Source organism: Hyperoodon ampullatus, assembly GCF_949752795.1.
Source record: "Hyperoodon ampullatus genome assembly, chromosome: 9".
In the NCBI taxonomy this organism is placed as follows: domain Eukaryota; kingdom Metazoa; phylum Chordata; class Mammalia; order Artiodactyla; family Ziphiidae; genus Hyperoodon; species Hyperoodon ampullatus.
Window position 1 is genome coordinate 11,061,943 of NC_136922.1, and position 19,966 is coordinate 11,081,908.

General features: G+C 37.0%; 1 protein-coding gene across 3 annotated transcripts in view; it reads left to right on the forward strand.

Moving 5' to 3' along the window:
* FAM185A (family with sequence similarity 185 member A) overlaps positions 1 to 19,966 on the forward strand; it is a gene marked incomplete at both ends in the record, with an annotated part of 66,410 nt that overhangs the window by 10,851 nt on the left and 35,593 nt on the right. For 2 of the 3 annotated variants that reach the window (XM_079711474.1, XM_079711476.1), the window contains 2 exons: positions 2,998 to 3,136; positions 15,774 to 15,815. In XM_079711474.1, the coding sequence (XP_079567600.1) occupies positions 2,998 to 3,136; positions 15,774 to 15,815 (181 nt within the window). The remainder of the gene's footprint in view (positions 1 to 2,997; positions 3,137 to 15,773; positions 15,816 to 19,966) is intronic. The other variant, XM_079711475.1, reaches the window with a different exon arrangement.

Consider the following 19,966-nt stretch of genomic DNA (forward strand, 5'->3'; position numbering starts at 1 on the left):
TCCTAGACCTACCAGTTAACTTTACTGAGACTCTGTTTCATTATTCATAAAATAGGGATGGTATTGTTTGTTTTTTCTGCTCAACAAGATTGTGAGAATCAAGTGAGCATTATAAACACTTAACAGTATATTCTTTATGTATCATTTTATATGGAATGGCTGTTTTTAAACTGTATCGTTAATTTCAGTATCCTAAGTTTGATACAGACAAGGTAGAAATCCATTGTATGAATGGATTGTTGAATGAATGATTGTAGAATGAATTGATAATATAGTTAGCAGTTGACCTTTCTTAGTTTGGGCTACAAGGCCACAGATTTTCCCTTAAAACTTCATTTTCATTTTATGATGTTGCTTTATAATAACTAAACTTTATGAAAAAAATTTCCTCTTGTGTAGAAAAGCAAATTAATTTATAGCAGTATCTCCCTAAGAAAGGTATTTTTGGATCTACTTTTTGTTCTTTCTTTAAATATCTACTTCACTTAATAAGCAAGTACAGTTTAATCTATTTTTTTGAGTGTTTGTTCCATTAGCATTAGTAACTATAAATAAGATCCTCAATATTTTGCTGTAAACTATGGTGTCCTAAGTTTAATTGTTCTAGTTAGTATCTGGTATAGTACATTATATATGGCCCTTAGTGAATTTTCTATTTCTTTGAAATTAATTTTACGGATTGATTGGTTAAAATAGCTATATTATTGTGATGCGGAGTGTTGTACTTTTGCTCGCTTTCATTTAGTTTGATGGGGCAGGGTAGGATATTTTTTAGCTTCCTACAGGGTAAGATATTTAGTGTTTAATGAACAAAGTAAATCCTTGGCATTTTCCTGATACTCATAAGGAGTGTCTTAAAAGCTTTATTTGGTTGTGGGGAGAGTCTTAATCAAAAATTCCCCCTTGCCAATTCAATTAAGTTTCAAATGTTCTTTCAACATTTATCTTTTGATATTCCCTAAAACAGCCTCACTACTTATAAAAAGCTAGAGTATTCATACTTGTTGTCTGCTTTATGGAAATACTTGGAGAATTTTAAGCTAATGCATAAAGCAACTTTTCATGAAGAAATTTTGTAGGTAAAGGATACATTTTTTCAGAAATTTTAAACCTTACTGTTTACACTGAGGAACGCAAAACGTGTATTCTCACAAATCTGAATGTATATCAAATATCTATCTTTCTTTGACAGATTTATTGAAACTAGGTTTTTAAAAAAATCCTATGAATCCACAATTAGCTATAGCAGATAAGAAGCAATTGGGTGTATTTTATATACCTAATAAAGTCCATTAAAAAACAAAATTATATACTTGGAATCTGGACAGCAAAGTAATTTTAGTTTGCTTCCCATAACAACCTCTGGGTACTTTAATTTCTCTTTTCATACTTTATCTGTCTTCTAATATTTTAGTATTCTTTTTTTTTTTTTTTAACAAATTCAGTTCTTTTTTTAAAAATTATTTTTATTTATTTATTTATTTATTTATTTATGGCTGTGTTGGTTCTTCGTTTCTGTGCGAGGGCTTTCTCTAGTTGCGGCAAGCGGGGCCACTCTTCATCGCGGTGCGCGGGCCTCTCACTATCGCGGCCTCTCTTCTTGTGGAGCACAGGCTCCAGACGCGCAGGCTCAGTAATTGTAGCTCACGGGCCCAGTTGCTCCACGGCATGTGGGATCTTCCCAGACCAGGACTCGAACCCGCGTCCCCTGCATTGGCAGGCAGACTCTCAACCACTGCGCCACCAGGGAAGCCCTATTTTAGTATTCTTGAAACTCAATTCTTATGTAATATTTTGAACTCAACAAGTTTTGAAGGAAGTATAACGATTGAATATAATACTGATGCCAATGTGTTAAAAAACAATGATGTTCTTTCTTTAAATACCGCAGTGTAATGCTTGAATTTGACCCTGGGCAAAACTGTGGCAAGCCTTCCTAGTGATTCAGTTTTTATGTCAACAATTTTATATTAACGCTCACTTTATGCTTATAAAACATTTGTTTAAAATACTATAAAGATAATTTGGAATCCTTAATTAGATACCTTCATTTTACATTGGGCTCAATATTTGAGACATAAATGCATACTGAATTTTGTTAGAGAAGTTTAGGGATAAACACAAAAATCCTTCCATTTTGTTCAGTGGAAAGCTACTGACTAATTAGATGTAAAGTGGCAAAATTCTGGAAGTAATAGTGTATTCACTACATTAACAGATGAAATGAGAAAGTCCAATAAAATCAGATAAAGTATATGCTAGGATTTAAAACCAATTCATGAGTTAAACAGCAACAACAACAAAACAGATTTGAAATAGAAGGGAACTTCTTTAATCTAAAAAAAAGGGATCTAGAAGCTATCTATAGCAAACACCATACTTAATGATGCAATGTTGGAAGCTTTCCCTCTGAGAATAGGAATAAGATAAGGATGCTTACTTGTTATCTCATCACTTCTATTCACTGTTAAATTGGAGGCCTGAGCCAGATTTTGAGGCGGGAAAGAACAGGAAAAACAGTATTAATATGAGGATTAGAAGGGAAGAAATGAAAGGATCACTTGTAAAGAATATAATTATGCATGTAGAAAAATTGTTTTAATTCAGGTAGATTATTAGAATCAGTTAAGTGAGTTTAGTGAGGTTTTGGATTTAAGGTCAAATACAAAAGCCAGTTAAGATAAAATGAAGTTTAAAAAGCTATCTTTTATAATAACATTTAGAAAACATCAAATAGGAATAAATTTAACAAAAGATGAAGAACTCTACATAGAAAATACAAAACATTATTAAGAGAAATTAAAGATCTAAATAAATGAAGGAATATAATGGGTCTATTCCACAGAGAAAACACTGTTGCTCATAATCTTGTAACTAGAGCTGGGGAATTGAAGTCAATAAATTGACCGGGTACTGTACATATTAGTTGCCCACTAATTCTGGCTTTTTACCAGTCTTCATTTTATAATGAACTGATTTGAGTCTTTCTCTTACTAGACTGTGACCGTAGATAAACTGCAGGGAAGTTCTGTTAATGTATCTACTGAAGATGGTTTGCTGAAAGCCAAGTGTCTTTACACAGAATCGTCATTTCTATCTTCTGCTGCTGGGGATATTACATTAGGAAGTGTTCATGGTAAGGTGACAGAGGCCTAATACATCTTAGATATGCCACATGACATAAATTTTAAGAGATGACTGTGTTTCTTTGTAGGTGAAGGAGGATCTGCCGTTAGGAAGCTGCCCCTCTAAATAATTAATTGCAGACTAACCATCTTTTAAAAAACCCACAAAATAAAAGTGACTCATATGGTACTGAATTTTATTTTGGCAAGAAATTGAATATTATGCTGTTATACATGAAGCTAATAATAATTCTGATTTTTAATTCATTTCTTTATAGAAGGCAACGAACAACAAGGAAATATGTGCAGGAATGTTCAGAGGAAAGCACAATGAAATAAAAGCAGTATTGAAAAATAAAGATGGGTTCTGGGTGATTGCTTTTATGTTATGATAGGAAAGCTAAGGATTAAATAAATTAATGAAACATTTGTGTGGGATCCAATTATAGCAATTCAGTGATACTAATTTTGGCTGAAATGCTTTATGTGTATTAGTACTAGCACCAGCTCCTCCCAGTGCCCTGCCATTTTCAGTTTTCTTTAATTAAATGTCATCTTGTGACTTTTAAAACATGTCTCTGCAGATATGTAATATTACTTAGTTAACTTTTGTGTTATTGAAAGAAAAGAAGAGAATGTAATGGTGAAGTAATACGGGAAAGGGCATGCTGGTATTCAGTGTCACTCAGCATGCTTCTTAAATTCCCACATAGCAGATGATTTAAGTCCAGATATGTTTTCTGAAATATGTACACATAGAATTAAGAATATCTTATCTTGGCAAGTAGTATATAAACATCTGCTAAATGCCTTTTGGACCATTTTCCAGGAGTTACAGACAAACTTTTGCTGTTCGTAGTCCACTCATTTAACTTCTATAGGAAAGCTGAATATATTTATCTATACACTTTGGTAAAACCTCCAGATTTTAGTAGTCAGCATGAATTATTAGGTGGTGTTAGAAAACCTGGCTAGTGCTAACCATGCTATTTAGCAAATTGGCAGGTAGTCTTACAGTTAAAAAAAAATCTGAAAAAATGAGTACTTATGTGCTTGAAATAATTCTTGAACCTCAATATCATAGTTAAACCTCATCAACCATTCTTGTAGGGTTAAGGTATTACTTGAGTCCAAAATAAAGCAAATAGTTTTGTTAGTTATTCATCAGTTTTGTTGTTTTTTGTTTTGTTTGCTCAGGTGTGCCTTGAATAGTTCTGGTAATTTGTAACTCCATATTTCAACAATGACTTTTATGTAAGCATTGTATTTTTAACTGTTAATTGTAACTAAAAGTACTGTACTTAATATATTGAGTAATTTTTAGTGGAAAAGCAATTCCTTATCATGTCACATGTTGATTAACACCCATGATAAGAACAGCTCTGTTCTCTGCAGTGCTTTATACTATGTTTACACTGAATTCATTAATGTTTAAATTTTTTTGCTTTCTTTTAAGTAAGTTGAGAATTGAACTTGGTACATTAGTAGCTTACATGATAGTAAAACAGATGTACTTTTTTGAAGCAGTCCTCAAAATACTCTAGGTCTCTTTTTTTTTTTAACATCTTTATTGGAGTATAATTGCTTTACAATGGTGTGTTAGTTTCTGCTTTATAGCAAAGTGAATCAGCTGTACATATCCATATATCCCCATATCCCCTCCCTCTTGCATCTCCCTCCCACCCTCCCTATCCCACCCCTCTAGGTGGTCACAAAGCACCTAGCTGATCTCCCTGTGCTATGCGGCTGCTTCCCACTAGCTATCTATTTGACATTTGGTAGTATATATAAGTCCATGCCACTCTCTCACTTCGTCCCAGCTTACCCTTCCCCCTCCCCGTGTCCTCAAGTCCATTCTCTACGTCTGCATCTTTATTCCTATCCTGCCCCTAGGTTCTTCAGAACAAATTTTTTTTTTTTTTAGTTTCTATATATATGTGTTAGCATATGGCATTTGTTTTTCTCTTTCTGACTTATTTCACTCTGTAAAATACTGTAGGTCTCTTGATTACTTACAGTGGCTGAAATGGAAGCAAATTGCTAGGAATAAAAGAGTTCATTCTTTAGCCTTTATAAAACCTTTTATATTTACTGACCTTTAATGTGAAGTCAGATAGCTTTCCTTCGGTGGTTTCAATCTGAGCCAGACCTAGATCCTCTTTTGAACTGTTGTCTCTGGTTGGGATTTTGAAAGAAGACTCTGAGATGGAAATTAGAGTGTAGCAAATTTACCAGGGAGGCCTCTGGGGACCAGTGCCATACAGAGGAACAAAGCCCAGTTTCCACAGGAGAGGTTAGACTTGATAAGTCTCAACAACCCCAAAGGGGTGCTCTGAAGCTGGGATGGTCCTCAGAATTGTCTCAAGTTGGGGTGAGGGGAGATGGACCTTTATATCCCCAATCCTTAGATGCAAACTGCCCCAGAAGCACGATGATCTTGGATCAAAATGGCTCTCTTCAGATAAGGCAATTCCCTAAGAGAGCAGAGAGCTGAAGACTGTCTGCCAACAGTATTCCCAATAGAAAGGAAAATAAGCCCTGCAGTTACAGAGGGGTTCTGAATGATGGCTCATAGCACCCACTACCGTTGTATTTATTCATTCGTGCAGTACATTCATTCACCACCTACTGTGTGCCAGATTTTCAGGCACCAAGGGTATGAAGTTGGGCAGGAGATGATACCTATCCTTAAAGAACTCACGGTCTAGTGGAAGGATTGAGCATCATCTTTCTTGTTTGTAGTACTAGTAGAGCAGAGAGAAGTAGGAGAAGGGAAAATTTGATCCAGTTGCCACTGTAGAAGAGGTTCCATGTTCAGCCCTGCTTTCTCCATCTAGTCCTTGGCCCTCACTCTGCTTGGTTTTTCAGTGGTAGTAAGTATATGAAAGAGAGATTTGAGAAAACCATCTGCACTTCTTAGTCATACTCTGTGCCTGCCTACTTTTTAAATTACCCTTAAGAGGGGCCCAAGTTTCTTGCCTCCCCCTCCTATGCCATCCCTATTTCCATCCTTGTCCTGAGGGATTATATGCACATGTTCCTTGAGTTTGGAGTGTGGAGGTGGGATGGGTATGGAAGAACAGGCAGTGTTCTAGCCCTACATCCTGATAGGTTAGAAGATTAGAGTCATGACTGGTGGAAGGAAGTCCCTATGCTCTAGCTACTGGGATTTTAGTAGGGAGAGATACCTCCCAGGGATCATCCCAAGCTGGAACTCTGAATATATATTCCACAAAAGTCTTTGTTCTAAGTGGTGATGGTCATATAACACCAATTAGATCCATATTTTGGCTGTATTTAAATAAACTAGCTTGGGAATCTTAAAAACTTATTTTTACAGGAAAATATGTTGCTACTTCTAAACATCTGACTTACAGAAAACAAATTCAGAAGAATATACACATTCTAAGACCTGCCTGTTCAGGATTTATTTAGCTTGGCTTCTTTTTCTTTTTTTTAATGTAAATTTATTATTATTATTTTATTTATTTATTTATTTTTGGCTGCATTGAGTTTTCGTTGCTGTGCGCGGGCTTCTCATTGCAGTGGCTTCTCTTGTTGCAGAGCACGGGCTCTAGGCGCAAGGGCTTCAGTAGTTGTGCCTCGTGGGCTCTAGAGCACAGGCTCAGTGGTTGTGGTGCACGGGCTTAGTTGCTCTGCGGGATGTGGGATCTTTCCAGACCAGGGCTTGAACCCGTGTCCCCTGCATTGGCAGGTGGATTCTTAACCACTGCACCACCAGGGAAGTCCAAGTTTGGCTTCTTTCTCTTAAGGTAGATTTTTTTTAAACCCAACATACAGATGTTGTAAAAAGCCATTTGTACCACAAATATGATGACAATAACTGTCTTTTTCATAGATTCACCGGGTATATGAGTTTGGAGCCCTTGTGTTAATAGGTTGGGGGTGGTTGTTTGAAAGCATGTTGAAAGCAAACATGTATTGAGTGCCTAAGTGAGCCAGCCCATTTTATTTAATGGATAATTGGCTGTTTACAAATGAAGAAAACAAAACTTAGAAATGTCAAATTGTTTGCTCTCAATTATAAGTTAATTAGTGGAAGAGCAAGAATTTGATCCAGGTTTCTTGACTTTTTAGGAGATGTTTTTAAACAGTGTTCAAACAAATGTGTGCACATAGCCATGGTGAATTTCTTGATTGCAACCCAAATTCCATCATTGCTTTTAGGGCTACCTGGGTCACTCTAGAGATGTTTCCTCTAGACAGACAGCACTACAGCACAGATGCACTGCTTCAGCTGGGTTCTAACTTGTAAACTCCAATTTCAGGATTTTTTTGCCTTATGAAAATGTGGTGTTCCATATAGTGTTTGGGTTCAGCTTAGCTCCGTGGAGCCATTCAGGGACTCAGTTCATTCTTTAAAAGTGATGCTGCTATCTTCAGTGTGTGGCTTCTAAGTCTTACATGAAAGGAAGACAGCATGAAATTTATTTCTTGTCTGTATATTCTTTTTGTTCATACACCCTGATGCAAACTAATACCCAACATACTGCTGAATACTTAAGAGGTAATGAGGAAAGGGAAAATGAAAGGAGTAATATGTCTATCCTGGCTTTGCAAATTGACTCCTGTGTGTAGAGAAGGGAAAAATCTGTCTTAAATGGTTTTTCAAAATGAAATTTTTAAGTAGAGCTAACAATATTTTCTTGGTAAGAAAATGAGTAATCTAATTGACTAGTAATATTTACTATTTGTAATGTTGGTTGAATCACATCTATTAAGTATGTGTGCCTTCTAATACAAAAGAAACTAGTTTATTCACTGACTCAACAAATATTCCCCAATGTTCTGGCACTGAGAACCTAGTGGGAGAATGAGTACTTGGATAGTTTGTGTTTAGATATAAAATTTTGTGACAGTTTACTACCTTGATTTCCTTCTAAATTATAAAAAATTAGATTCTGTGTAAAGTACATTTTATTATATTCTGCTATTTGAATATTTGTGATTTTAAAAGAATTCTGTACATGTATATATGAGATATACATGTATTTATATATATTCTAGTAAATATATTTTTAAAATATAGATATATAGTCTCCTGACTTAGAAAGAAAAGCTTCCTTGAAAGGCTTGCTGGGATTGATTTTATTTATGACATAATTTAAACAAATTAATTAGGGTTAATATGTAGGAGTACTCATGACAGTCATTTTAGTGTTTTATATTTAACTTATGTTATTATTTGGAATACATGATTAATGAATAAAACTGCATTTAAAATATTTAGATTCCCTATATAACTTGGGGTCTTATTTTAGCCTCTTCGGGAACATACATTAATACATAAACTGATGACTATTAGTTCTCTCATTTTTCTGTACTTCAGATGTCCTTTGTTCCCCAAAGACGTAGCAACTTGTACACGCTTAAACTCTTCCTTAAATAATTACTTCGGATTTTAGAAACTTTCACAGAAGTAAAAGTTATACAGACTATACAAATACAGTTGATCATTTTGATAGCACTCAAAATTTCTTAAAGAGATGTCTCAATTTGCTTTAAGAAGGACAGATAGGCTCTGGTGAATTTATAAATCTGCCTTGTGAATTTAGAAAGTCAGAAGTAATATAAAATTTTAAAAGAACTTTTATTGGATTAAATGGAACTCTTCATGAAGTTCATGAAAATGCTTTGTTCTAATTCTAGTGTTTATTCTTAAGTTCATTGTGAAGTTTGTCATTTTAACACATGATAATTTATGTTAATGTTGAATCTGGACACTTAAAACTTTTATACGAAATACCAGAGGGGAATTACAGCTTCCTTTGTGGTGCAGACAGCATAGTTTTTTTTTCATGATTTAGACATATGATAAAATATGTTGCTATTTCATGCAGTGTTTGGACTCCGCTCAGGTCCTTAGAGGGACTGGGCTCCTTCCATAAAGGTGATGCTGCCATTTTCAGTGTGTGGCTTCCAAGCTTCCACTAAAGGAAGAGAGATCATAGAGGATCATGTGAGAAATTTGTTAGCTAGAATGTTTTCAAATGACTTTAACTGCAGAATTCTGAGATAAAGAGTTTAGTGTGTTCTAAGGAAGGAGAAAGACACACAGGTATTAGGGGGTACTGGCAGTCTGTGTCACATCTTATATTTATAATTGCTCTTTCTCAAATGTCTTATGAGTTCCTCCTCTTTTCACACCCCCTTGCTGTTCTCCAGGATTTCATCCTTGTTTCATTGTTTTTTCCATTCTTTCTTTTCCTTGGGCATCTTATACACTTTTGAGTCTCAACTACCCTTGTATTCTGATAATTCAAATATGTATCTCTAGTGCTGACTTCCAGCTTATACATCCATCTCCTTAGTAGATATAGCCATTTGGATCTTTACAGGCTTCTCAAACGACTTCACATTTCTAACTTCTTTTCTCCTACTTTCCCAGCCCTCACCTCCCCAACCTCATCCATAATATAATCCTCCTCCTTTGTTTCCATTTGCAGACTCTAATATTACCATGTACCTAATTTCCCAAGCTAGAATCTAGAAGTAACCCTAAATTCCTCTCTCTATCACCTTCCACATCTATCAATCCCAAAGTATAGGTAGGTTTTATCATCTAAATATTTCTTCAATCTATCCCAGTTTTTTCTTTCAAACTTCTACTGTTCTTTTGTTTTTTTAAATTTTATTTATTGATTGATTATTTTTGGCCGTGTTGGGTCTTCGTTGCTGTGCGTGGGCTTTCTCTAGTTGTGACGAGCGGGGGCTACACTTCGTTGTGGTGAATGGGCTTCTTACTGCTGTGGCTTCTCTTGTGGAGCGTGGTCTCTAGGCACGTGGGCTTCAGTAGTTGCAGCACGTGGGCTCAGTAGTTGTGGCTCACGGACTCCAGAGCGCAGGCTCAGTAGTTGTGGCGCACGGGCTTAGTTGCTCCGCGGCATGTGGGATCTTCCCGGACCAGAGATCGAACCCGTGTCCCCTGCATTGGCAGGTGGATTCTTAACCACTGCACCACCAGCGAAGTCCCCAAACTTCTACTATTCTAATTCAGATTCTTGTCATCTCTTGCCTCAACTCTAACAGTAAGTTTGCTTCCAGTCTTGCGTTCTTCAAATTCATCGTCTTCACTATAGCTATGGTTGGTTATTAGAAAGGCACATTGAACATGGCATTCTCTTACCCAAACCCTTTTCTACTGCCTCAGTAACTTAGCTTACTTACTAATTCCTTTTTCTGACCTTATGCTTTGTCTTCTAGAATTACACAGTCTCTTACTTCTTCCTGTATATATTCTTACTTGTTCTTTACTTCTGAGTTTTTGATCAGAGCCCTTGATCATACTGGTCAATTATAGTCTTCCTAAAATGATTTTCCCGGCTTTCTTTATCTCATTGACTTTTAGTAATCTTTTAGTACTCAGCTAAAGCAGCCTTCCCCCATCGCTGGCCTTCCATTGACCCATAAATTCTTGCCTTATTAAAGAGCAAAGGTCGTGTTTTATTTACCTCCATGTTCTTAGCATTTAGCCCTGTGGCTTGCAAATAAAAAAATCTCTCTCTTCCTGCTCCCACAGCCCTCCCCCTAAGAAAGAAGCACAAAAAGGATTTAACTTTTAAGGATATTTCCTTTCTCTGTTTGGATTACGAAAGTATATGTGCTGTTTTTACCATAATTACATTTATTTTAGTGAAGAAAAATAAACTGATGTTTATCTTTAAATCGATAGCTTATTTTTCCTCTGACCACACTAGAATGAAGAGTTGCTAGTTAAGGAGAACTATATAATTTCTCAAAAATTGGGGTTTGTGGAAAAGTTTCATAACTTGAAAGAAGAGTAAGCACACATAATTATTACAGACCATATGGCATCTGCTTTATTGGAAGGAAGGCTTTTGCAAAGATCTACTCCTCTCAAATAGTTGATTTGTTTATTTTCAGTGCTTGGAGATGAAATAGGTGAAACCGAAATATAGAAAATTGTGTTAGTAATGGCCATTTGGTTGATTTGTGTACTTTACAATATTCTACCTTATTCCACAAAGTATTGGAGATAAGAGTTCCATGTTGTATATTTTAATGACTTCGGAATATTTCTGTTTAGGGTAGAGGTTTTCTAAATATTTTGATATAAGTGGAGAATATTTTTTTTTTGTTTATTGCTTTAAAAATCCTTTAGCGTTGATAAAAATATTTTGTTATATTCTTTATATTTAAAATTAGTTCCATACTTTTCTTGTTCTGTTATGCTTTTACTGTACAGAACTCTAACATTCAAGAGAGAGGTAGTTTGAGACTGTACAGATTCTGCTATAATGTGAACTAGTCCTCATTTTTTAATGGATCTAAAGCTTCTATTTTATGGCTCTAAAACCGTTGTTTTCTTGATCACTTCACTTTCATTACAAGCACTAATGATTAACTTTTTGAGAAAGACCACATTTTCTATTTTCATTTAGAAAAGTAAATTTTTACTGCATTCATTGAAGACTAATATAAGGTAATAAAGCTCCAAAATTTTGTCTTTCTGAGTGGGTGACTGAACTTACTACTAGCTAAATGACTGACTGTAGAACTATATCATAGTTCTTTACTAACAGTTAAAATCACAAATATCAGGGGTCTGCTTTACCTTATTTTTGAAGTATTCATAAGGTGAAAACAGTAAAGAGAATTCTGAGTGTCTCACCCTAGCTTAATTTTCCTAAAGATTAGGAAGGAATACAAGATGTTTTTCTTGTATTGTTGCCTATCTTGAAATTCTTCATTGACTCCTTCAGTATAGGATAAAGTCAATAGACTAAGCACTCTATGGTTCTTCTACAGATTTATTTTTACCTATTTTTCCAAACTAATTTTGAACATTTGTTCAAAAAATAATAGTATTTACTATGTACTGGGCAATATACTAAGCTCTCAAAATATAACCCTAAATAAGAAAGACTTAATTCCTGTCCTCATAGACTTGCCTAATTGCTCCAGCCTAACTGATGAGCATGATTTAAATAATAGTGTGTATAGTTATGCCTTTTTACTTTTGCTTACTTCATTATTTTTTCCACAAAATCCTTTCCCTTCAGCATCAAATTTTACCCACATTTCAAACTTCCACTCTGGTGATATCTCGAATATCACTATTCTCCCTGTTCATGCCAGGTCTTTTTAGTCTGTTTCCTCTGAATGGCTGTGGCAACTAATTCATACTGTTCAGTTACAACGTTCACTTATAATTATTAATAAATTCTAATTTTTAACTTCTCATATGTGCATCTCCCCAGATAGCCTATAAGGTTTTGGATGGCCAGTCTGTTCTCTGCAACCCCTGCAAGTGATTCGGGTCCTTCCTACATGCAAAACACACTCCCTTCATTTCAAGTTTCCCAAAGTCTCATCCCATTACATATCTCCTCAGAGTCCAGGATCTCTACATCAAAATCAGATCCAGATGTAGATGAGCCTCCTTGGGTATAGTTGCTTAAGTATAACTCAAGTATCGTTCTTCTGAATCTGAAGACCTGCGAACTGAAGAGACAAGTTCTTTAGCCCCCTCAACCCACATACACCACCTACACACTCAGAATACAAGTATGGGATATGCATAGGATAATTTCTATAGACTTTCCTGTCCAAAGAGGAGAAAATAAGGGGCGCAAAGGAGTCATTGGTCCATAATGATTTTGAAATTCAGGTGGGCAAACGTTGGAGGTTACTTGATTAGATCTCAAGGCCTTGCAGTAATTCTTTAGGGTTCCAGGTTTGCCCTCTGAGTCATCCTTCCTTTTTCATGAAATGTAGCATGTGTTTGCAGCTGAGGAGTTTTCTCAGTTTGCTTCCTGCCAGCAGAATTTTGGGGGTTGAATGGTCTCATTTCACTTTGTACTGTCACTGTCCCTTTCAGTCGAAGTTAGCAACGTGTTTGCTGATACACTTCTCTCAAAAATTTTGTCAGCCTCCTGTGAATCATATTGGGGTTTATTCCATTAGATAAAAGCCACAGCCAAGCATCTCTTCAAAATATGGACTTCTGCAGAGATATTAAGATACAGTGCTCTCAAGCTTTCTAGAGGACCTATCATTTGACTGAGAGGATCTGTGAGATACGCATAATCTGTTTAATGGACTTTTTGTATAACTGATTAATACTGTGAGGTATCACCCTTGAGCTTTCTGGATTCTTAACAAAAGACTTTACAGTCAATCCACCAGTTTTATTTTTAGGCCGTGTTCTGGCCGTGCCCTGGATTCAAACTTTGTATAGAAGCCATTCTTACCTTGAGCATCTTTTGCCATCTTGAGAAGCTGAGACTTTTTAAAATCACTCATGTCCTGGTCTTTCTGTTGTTTAACAGTCCTTTCTTTAGTTTAGCTTATCTTTCTTCTCTTGCATTTTACTGAAGCGTCAAGGAAAAATAGGCAGCACCTACCACACTTTGACTCTGCTTGGCAGTCTCCGTGGCTAGATCATTCAGTTCATTAGGCACATTTCCTACTTTCCACGGTACTGATAGTGACAGTGTTGCAGAGTTTCCAATACTACTTAACAGGGATCGGCCTTCCTCCAGTTTCCAAAAACATTTTCTTCTCTTCCTTTTGAGCCTTCATGGGAACTAGACGCAAAGTCCAACTTTCTACTAACACATTGTTCAAGCAGTTTAGGCTTTCTCTACCATGCTCCTAAAAATCCTTCCAACCTATGCCTACTGTCAAGTTCCAAAGCTATTCCAATATTTTTAGTTAGTTATTGTGGCATCACCCCACTTCCAGCTTTTAAAATCTTTTCTAGTTACCTCCTCCTGTGTAACAAATTTAGCAGCTGAAAACAATGAACATTTATTTTCTTACACTTTGAATGGGTCAGGAATCTGGGTGTCGCTTAACTGGGTCCTCTGCCTCCAGATCTCTCTCGAAGTTGTAATCAAGGTATCAGCTGGGGCCATGGGCTTATTTGAAGGTTCAGCCAAGAGAGAATCTGCTTCCTGGTTCACTCGTGGTTGTTGGCAGGATTCAGTTTAGATTCTATTGGCTTGGGGCCTCTTTCAGGTCCTTGCTCTTGGGCCTTTTTCATAGGGCAGTTGACAGCATGGCAAGCTGGCTTCCATCAGAGCAAAAGAGAGCTGGCAAGACAGAAGCCAGAATCTTTTTGTTACCTAGTCTTGGAAGTAACATCCCATCACTTTTGCCCTTAGTATTCTCTTTGGTAAAAGCAAAGCAAATCTCCTACACATGAGTGGAGGAGATTATACAAGGGCATGAATACCGGGAGGCAGGGATCATTGGAAGCCATCTTAGAAGCTATAAGATCTTTGGCTACTACTTGCATGTGAATCTGCATTTACTGGGTTTGAAAATTGGAAGAGTATCTAGAGCACACTAATGAAATAATATTTATTTACCTAACCATTTAACTGGAGGATCTTCACAACCTTGTAACTTACTGAAACTTGAAAATAGTTTTATAAGCTTAACTTCACACAAGCCCAATTTTTTTTTTTTTTTTCGGTACGCGGGCCTCTCACTGCTGCGGCCTCTCCCGCTGCGGAGCACAGGCTCCGGACGCGCAGGCCCAGCGGCCATGGCTCACGGGCCCAGCCACTCTGCTGCATGTGGGATCTTCTCGGACCGGGGCACGAACCCGTGTCCCCTGCATCGGCAGGCGGACTCTCAACCACTGCGCCACCAGGGAAGCCCACACAAGCCCAATTTTATTCATATATTCACATGAAGTATGATGGAATATAAAACTTTTAGAGCACATTTGACTTTGGACAAATGAATCAAGTGCCTTTTTTTTTTTTTTTCTTTTTCCCAGGTACTGATACATGTCAGTATTTACAAGAGGTATGAAATGAAGTAAATTATTTCACTTACTCTAGATTAATTCTGAGATGTTATTCCTTTACTTTTTACTGTAGTTTTGGAATTATGGTAGAAGAGATAATATTGCCTACACTTTCAGTGCAGTAAATATAGGTAGCATGACTCTACAAGTAATTATACATGCAAACACATATGAAGAAAAATCCTACTGGTTTTGGTATTGGAGGAAGGGGCTGGGAAGAATGGTTGTAATATCCTGTACGTATCCTGGAACATATATTTTCATTGAAAGGTGGAAATATTTCAAGATTTTTTTTCTTTGTTGGTCGTATTTCAGTGTTTTCATTATTCCTGCCCCCAAACTTTTAAACTCTTGGCACAGAAACCACTTCAATCTAACAGACATGCCAAACTGGCCTGAAAAATAATAGTAATTACTTTTTTCCATTGATTATTTTAGTGTTATTTGGTTCAAAACTTGGCTTTGTGTCATCTGATAAATATTGTGATGTTTAGATTGAAAATGAATATTGAGCACATTTAAGTAATTATTTCGTTTTTGGGTTTTAGAAGAATCATTATTTTTCTTCCATATTTCCCAGAAAGTATGGGGGTTTGTTTTTTAGTTATGCTATAAAAGATTAAGGTGGGGTGGAGGAAGAGAATTTGTATAGTTGCCTAAATCTGTTTATTTTTGAGTTGCAACTGAATCTCTCACTAGGTTTGTGATCTGAGAAAAATTGCCAACAACAATAACAATGTTATTAAATAACGTTGTGGATATCTAACCGTGTTTTAGGATACCATTAACACAGTTCCTTTTTAGATTATCTCTAATGTCTAAAGTTGTCTTTTTCTCTTTTGCAGGTAATATAACATTACAAAGCAAGATGGGTAACATCACAGTAGGTATGTGCTAAGTGGTTGGTAAATTTTGTGTGCTTTTTTTTTTTTTTCTTTTTTTTGCGGTATGTGGGCCTCTCACTGTTGTGGCCTCTCCCGTTGCGGAGCACAGGCTCCGGACGCGCAGACTCAGCGGCCATGGCTCATGGGCCCAGCCGCTCCGCGGCATGTGGGATCTTCCCGGACCGGGGCACGAACCCGTTTCCCCTGCATCGGCAGGCGGACTCTCAACCACTGCGCCACCAGGGAAGCCCTTGTGTGCTTTTTATTTTTTTTTTTTATTTTTTTTTTTTTTTATTTTTTTATTTTTTTTTGCATTACGTGGGCTTCTCACTGCTGTGGCCTCCCCCGTTGCGGAGCACAGGCTCCGGACATGCAGGCCCAGCAGCCATGGCTCACGGGCCCAGCCGCTCCGCGGCATGTGGGATCCTCCCAGACCGGGGCACGAACCCGCGTCCCCTGCATCGGCAGGCGGACTCCCAACCACTGCGCCACCAGGGAAGCCCCCTTGTGTGCTTTTTAAAATAGCTATATTTGTGATATTTAATTAGAGTAAATAAAGTCTACAGTTTAGCTGATGAACCTAATAGGATCTTGATATACCTGTTAGGATTCTGCCTAGTCAAATATAGGCAGACCCAGTATAGGAATATGTGAAATTATTTCTGGAAGTTCATTGGTTCATCATCCTATAAATACTGTATAATTATAGGTTTGGTATCAATCAGAATACTGTTAGAATTCTGATTTCACCACTTTCTACACTTGGGCAAATGACCTAACTTCTCTGTACCTCAGCTTACACATCTGAAAAAAAAATAGAAAAAAAACAGTAAGTACCTATCGTATGGGGTTCTTGTAAGGATTAAATGAGGTATATAAAGTACTTTAGCACAGTGTCTGACATGTGCTTAAATACTCAATAAATAATAGCCATTTAAATTATTGTAATTGTTCTAATCCTAGGCCAGAACTAATAGTGGCTAATGGTACTTTAGACCTAATCACCACATGTGATGCTGTGCCTGTGGGAGCAAAAGTTCAGATTTCCAGATTGTTTGTTTGTTTGTTTTTGGCTGCGTTGGTTCTTCGTTGCTGCGCGTGGGCTTTCTCTAGCTGCGGTGAGCGGGGGCTACTCTTTGTTGCGGTGTGCGGGCTGACATTGCAGTGGCTTCTCTTCTTGCGCAGCACGGGCTGTAGCACGGGCTCTAGGTGCGCTGGCTTCAGTAGTTGTGGTTCACGGGCTCTAGAGCGCAGGCTCAGTAGTTGTGGTGCATGGGCTTAGTTGCTCCGCGGCATGTGGGATCTTCCCGTGCCAGGGATCGAACCCGTGTCCCCCACACTGGCAGGCAGATTGTTAACCACTGTGCCACCAGGGAAGTCTCTTCCAGATAGTTTAGACAGAGCTTTTCTCTAACCCAAATAGCACCTGCTTGCCTGTTGGGTGAAGGAACACTGTGAGCTCTAAGAATGGTGGTTGTTTTTTAGGCCTTAGAGGGTGGGGATTTGGGGATGGGAAACTCCCTCTTTATTGAGCAGCTGTGGCTTATTGCCAGTGTGAATGCCCAGGCCTCCTTGTTTTGTCCTTTTTGACATTTGACATTTTCTTTTTCTTTGTGCTGACTGAAATAGTGAATATACCCAACAATCCTTTTCACTGTCATTCCTTCTGGATTCTCTGGCTTAGAGTGCACATCCTTTTTTAAGTTTTCTAGACATTATAACTTTTATGTTCAGTGAGGGATAAATAGAAGATAAAGGCTTCCTAAGTGATGATTATAAATCATTTTAACTAAAACATGACAGGATTTACCTGTTTTCCAGTGAGAAAGCAAAATTCACTGCTGACTCTTCAGGCCATTTCATCAGAGGGTACATACATCTGGGGATAGTAAGGGAAGTTTCTAGGGTGAAAAAAAGGTACACTAGTGAGAAGCTGAGCTAGCTGAGGAGAGAAAGTCCTAGACATGGGTGGAGTTTGTAGCAGTAGGGAAGGAGGAAAAAGAAGGGGAATATTCCAAATTGGGAGGCATGAGAAGTTTCATTACCCACTAGCAGGCCCTTTAGGCAGATGTGAATATGAGGAATACTTATAATCTAATATAATACGATAATGCTAGTATTATTGTTGGATGGAATTGTGGGAACATAAAGGGAAAACCATTCTCTCTAAAACTGGAAATAAATGTGTTATTTATCCATACTGAAAAAGAATAGTAATAACAAGGATGAAATGATCAGTAATTTACATCTTTGAAGATGGTTTCGCACTCTGTATAATTGATTAACATTATGAATTCTTGTTAATTTCCCCTATTAACTTTCCCCTTTTCCCACTATTAAGTATTAGAGAGATTTTAAGGCAAAGTGTTTTATTTTTCTTAAATAAATCTCTGTTCATTCAGAGAAAATTACCTGAGCTCAGTGTTAAGAAATATAACTGACCACAATTATAGAAGTATTTAATGAGCCTTTATAATTTTTTTCAGTGAAACATAAATGGCATCTGTGGCTTTAGGTTGTTCTTAAAAATTCCAAATAAGTGAAGGTAAATAAAGGTTGAATTTCTAATTTTGTAAACATCATTGATAAATTTTGAGTCCTATTTTGGAAGAGTCTTTCAAAATAAGAGAAAAAGTATGCATTTATTAAGTTATCATGATCTGTGATAGTGTGGAAAAGCATGGACTTGAGAAGACTGTGAATTTTGGTCCTACCACATGTTAGCTGTGTGGCTTTGAAAAAATTACTAAATCTCTCTGAATTTGCATTTTTATACATGGTTACCACCCATATAGCCCAAGGTTTTTGAGAAATTAAATAATGTAAAGCACAGCCCAATGCGTGGTAGTCATTCAATGTTTAACCTTAATAATAAGAGAAGTGTTCATTTCTTAAATTCCTTTAATTCTTTGAATATCTCTGTTAAGATTTTGGAAGAAAGTATAAACTATGTCACTGTTTATATTGATCTTAAGATTGTGTTAGCATTTGAAGACAACCATATGGCAATAACTAGTCTACATATATTTACCGAGTGCCTGCCTTATAATAGGAAATCGTTTAGGTACTGAGGAATATGTTGGTCGACAAGATGTCTTTATGCTCACCTTCGGGCTGAGAAAAAAAACAGTAGGTATGTAAATAACAAAAGATAATTTCACATAGTACAATGAATAAATGAGAGGGTAATGAGATAGAGAGAGGGGGAAAGAAAGCTACTTCGTTTAGCAATTGGGGAGGGTCTGGAGAAGAGATATTTGAATTAAGCCCAGAGTAATGGGAAAGAGGCATGTAAGATTCTGGATGCACAGCTGCCCAGATAGAGGACAGCCAGTGCAAGCCCTTAAAATGGAATGAGTTTATAATTTTTGAGATATAGAAGGGAGACTTGTGGAGAAAGTGGTGTGAGGTGAGGTAAGTGAGAGCTAGATCACAGGGCCTTATAGATGTGGTAAGAGTTGGGACTTTATTCCAACTACAACAGGGTGGTAGCGGGGGAGATATACAATTTGTATTTAAAGAGAACCACCTAGTTGTTGTATCAGAGGGGTGCCAACGTGGAAGCAGGTGACTAGAAAGCTTAGTTCGTTTATCCATTCTCCTGTTGATGGCTACCTGAGCTGTTTCTAGTTTTTGGCAATTGTAAATAAAGCCGCTATGAACATTCTTAGACAAGTTATTTTACGGATATGGAGATTTTATATATAAAATTGACCCTTGAACAGTGCAGGAGTTGTTTCAACCCTCCCTGCAGTCAGAAATCCACATATAACTTTGCAGTTGGCCCTCCGCATCTGTGATTCTCCATCTACAGAGTCAGCCCACTTTAGATTGTCTAGTACTGTAGTATGTATTTAGTGAAAGAAATCATGTATAAGTGGACCTGCGCAGTTCAATCCCGTGTTGTGTGTATGTATTTATTTTATATTTATGTACATATGTATTATATATATGTACGTATATGTATGTATATACATTTATTTTATTTATATGTGTATATAGAATATATATATGTGTATATATCACACATACACACATATATGTATATGTATTTTTTTTTTCCTTCTTAATACCTAGGAATAGAATTGCTGGTTTGAGGGAATTCCCTGGTGGTCCAGTGGTTAGGACGCCACGCTTTCACTGTTGAGGGCCTA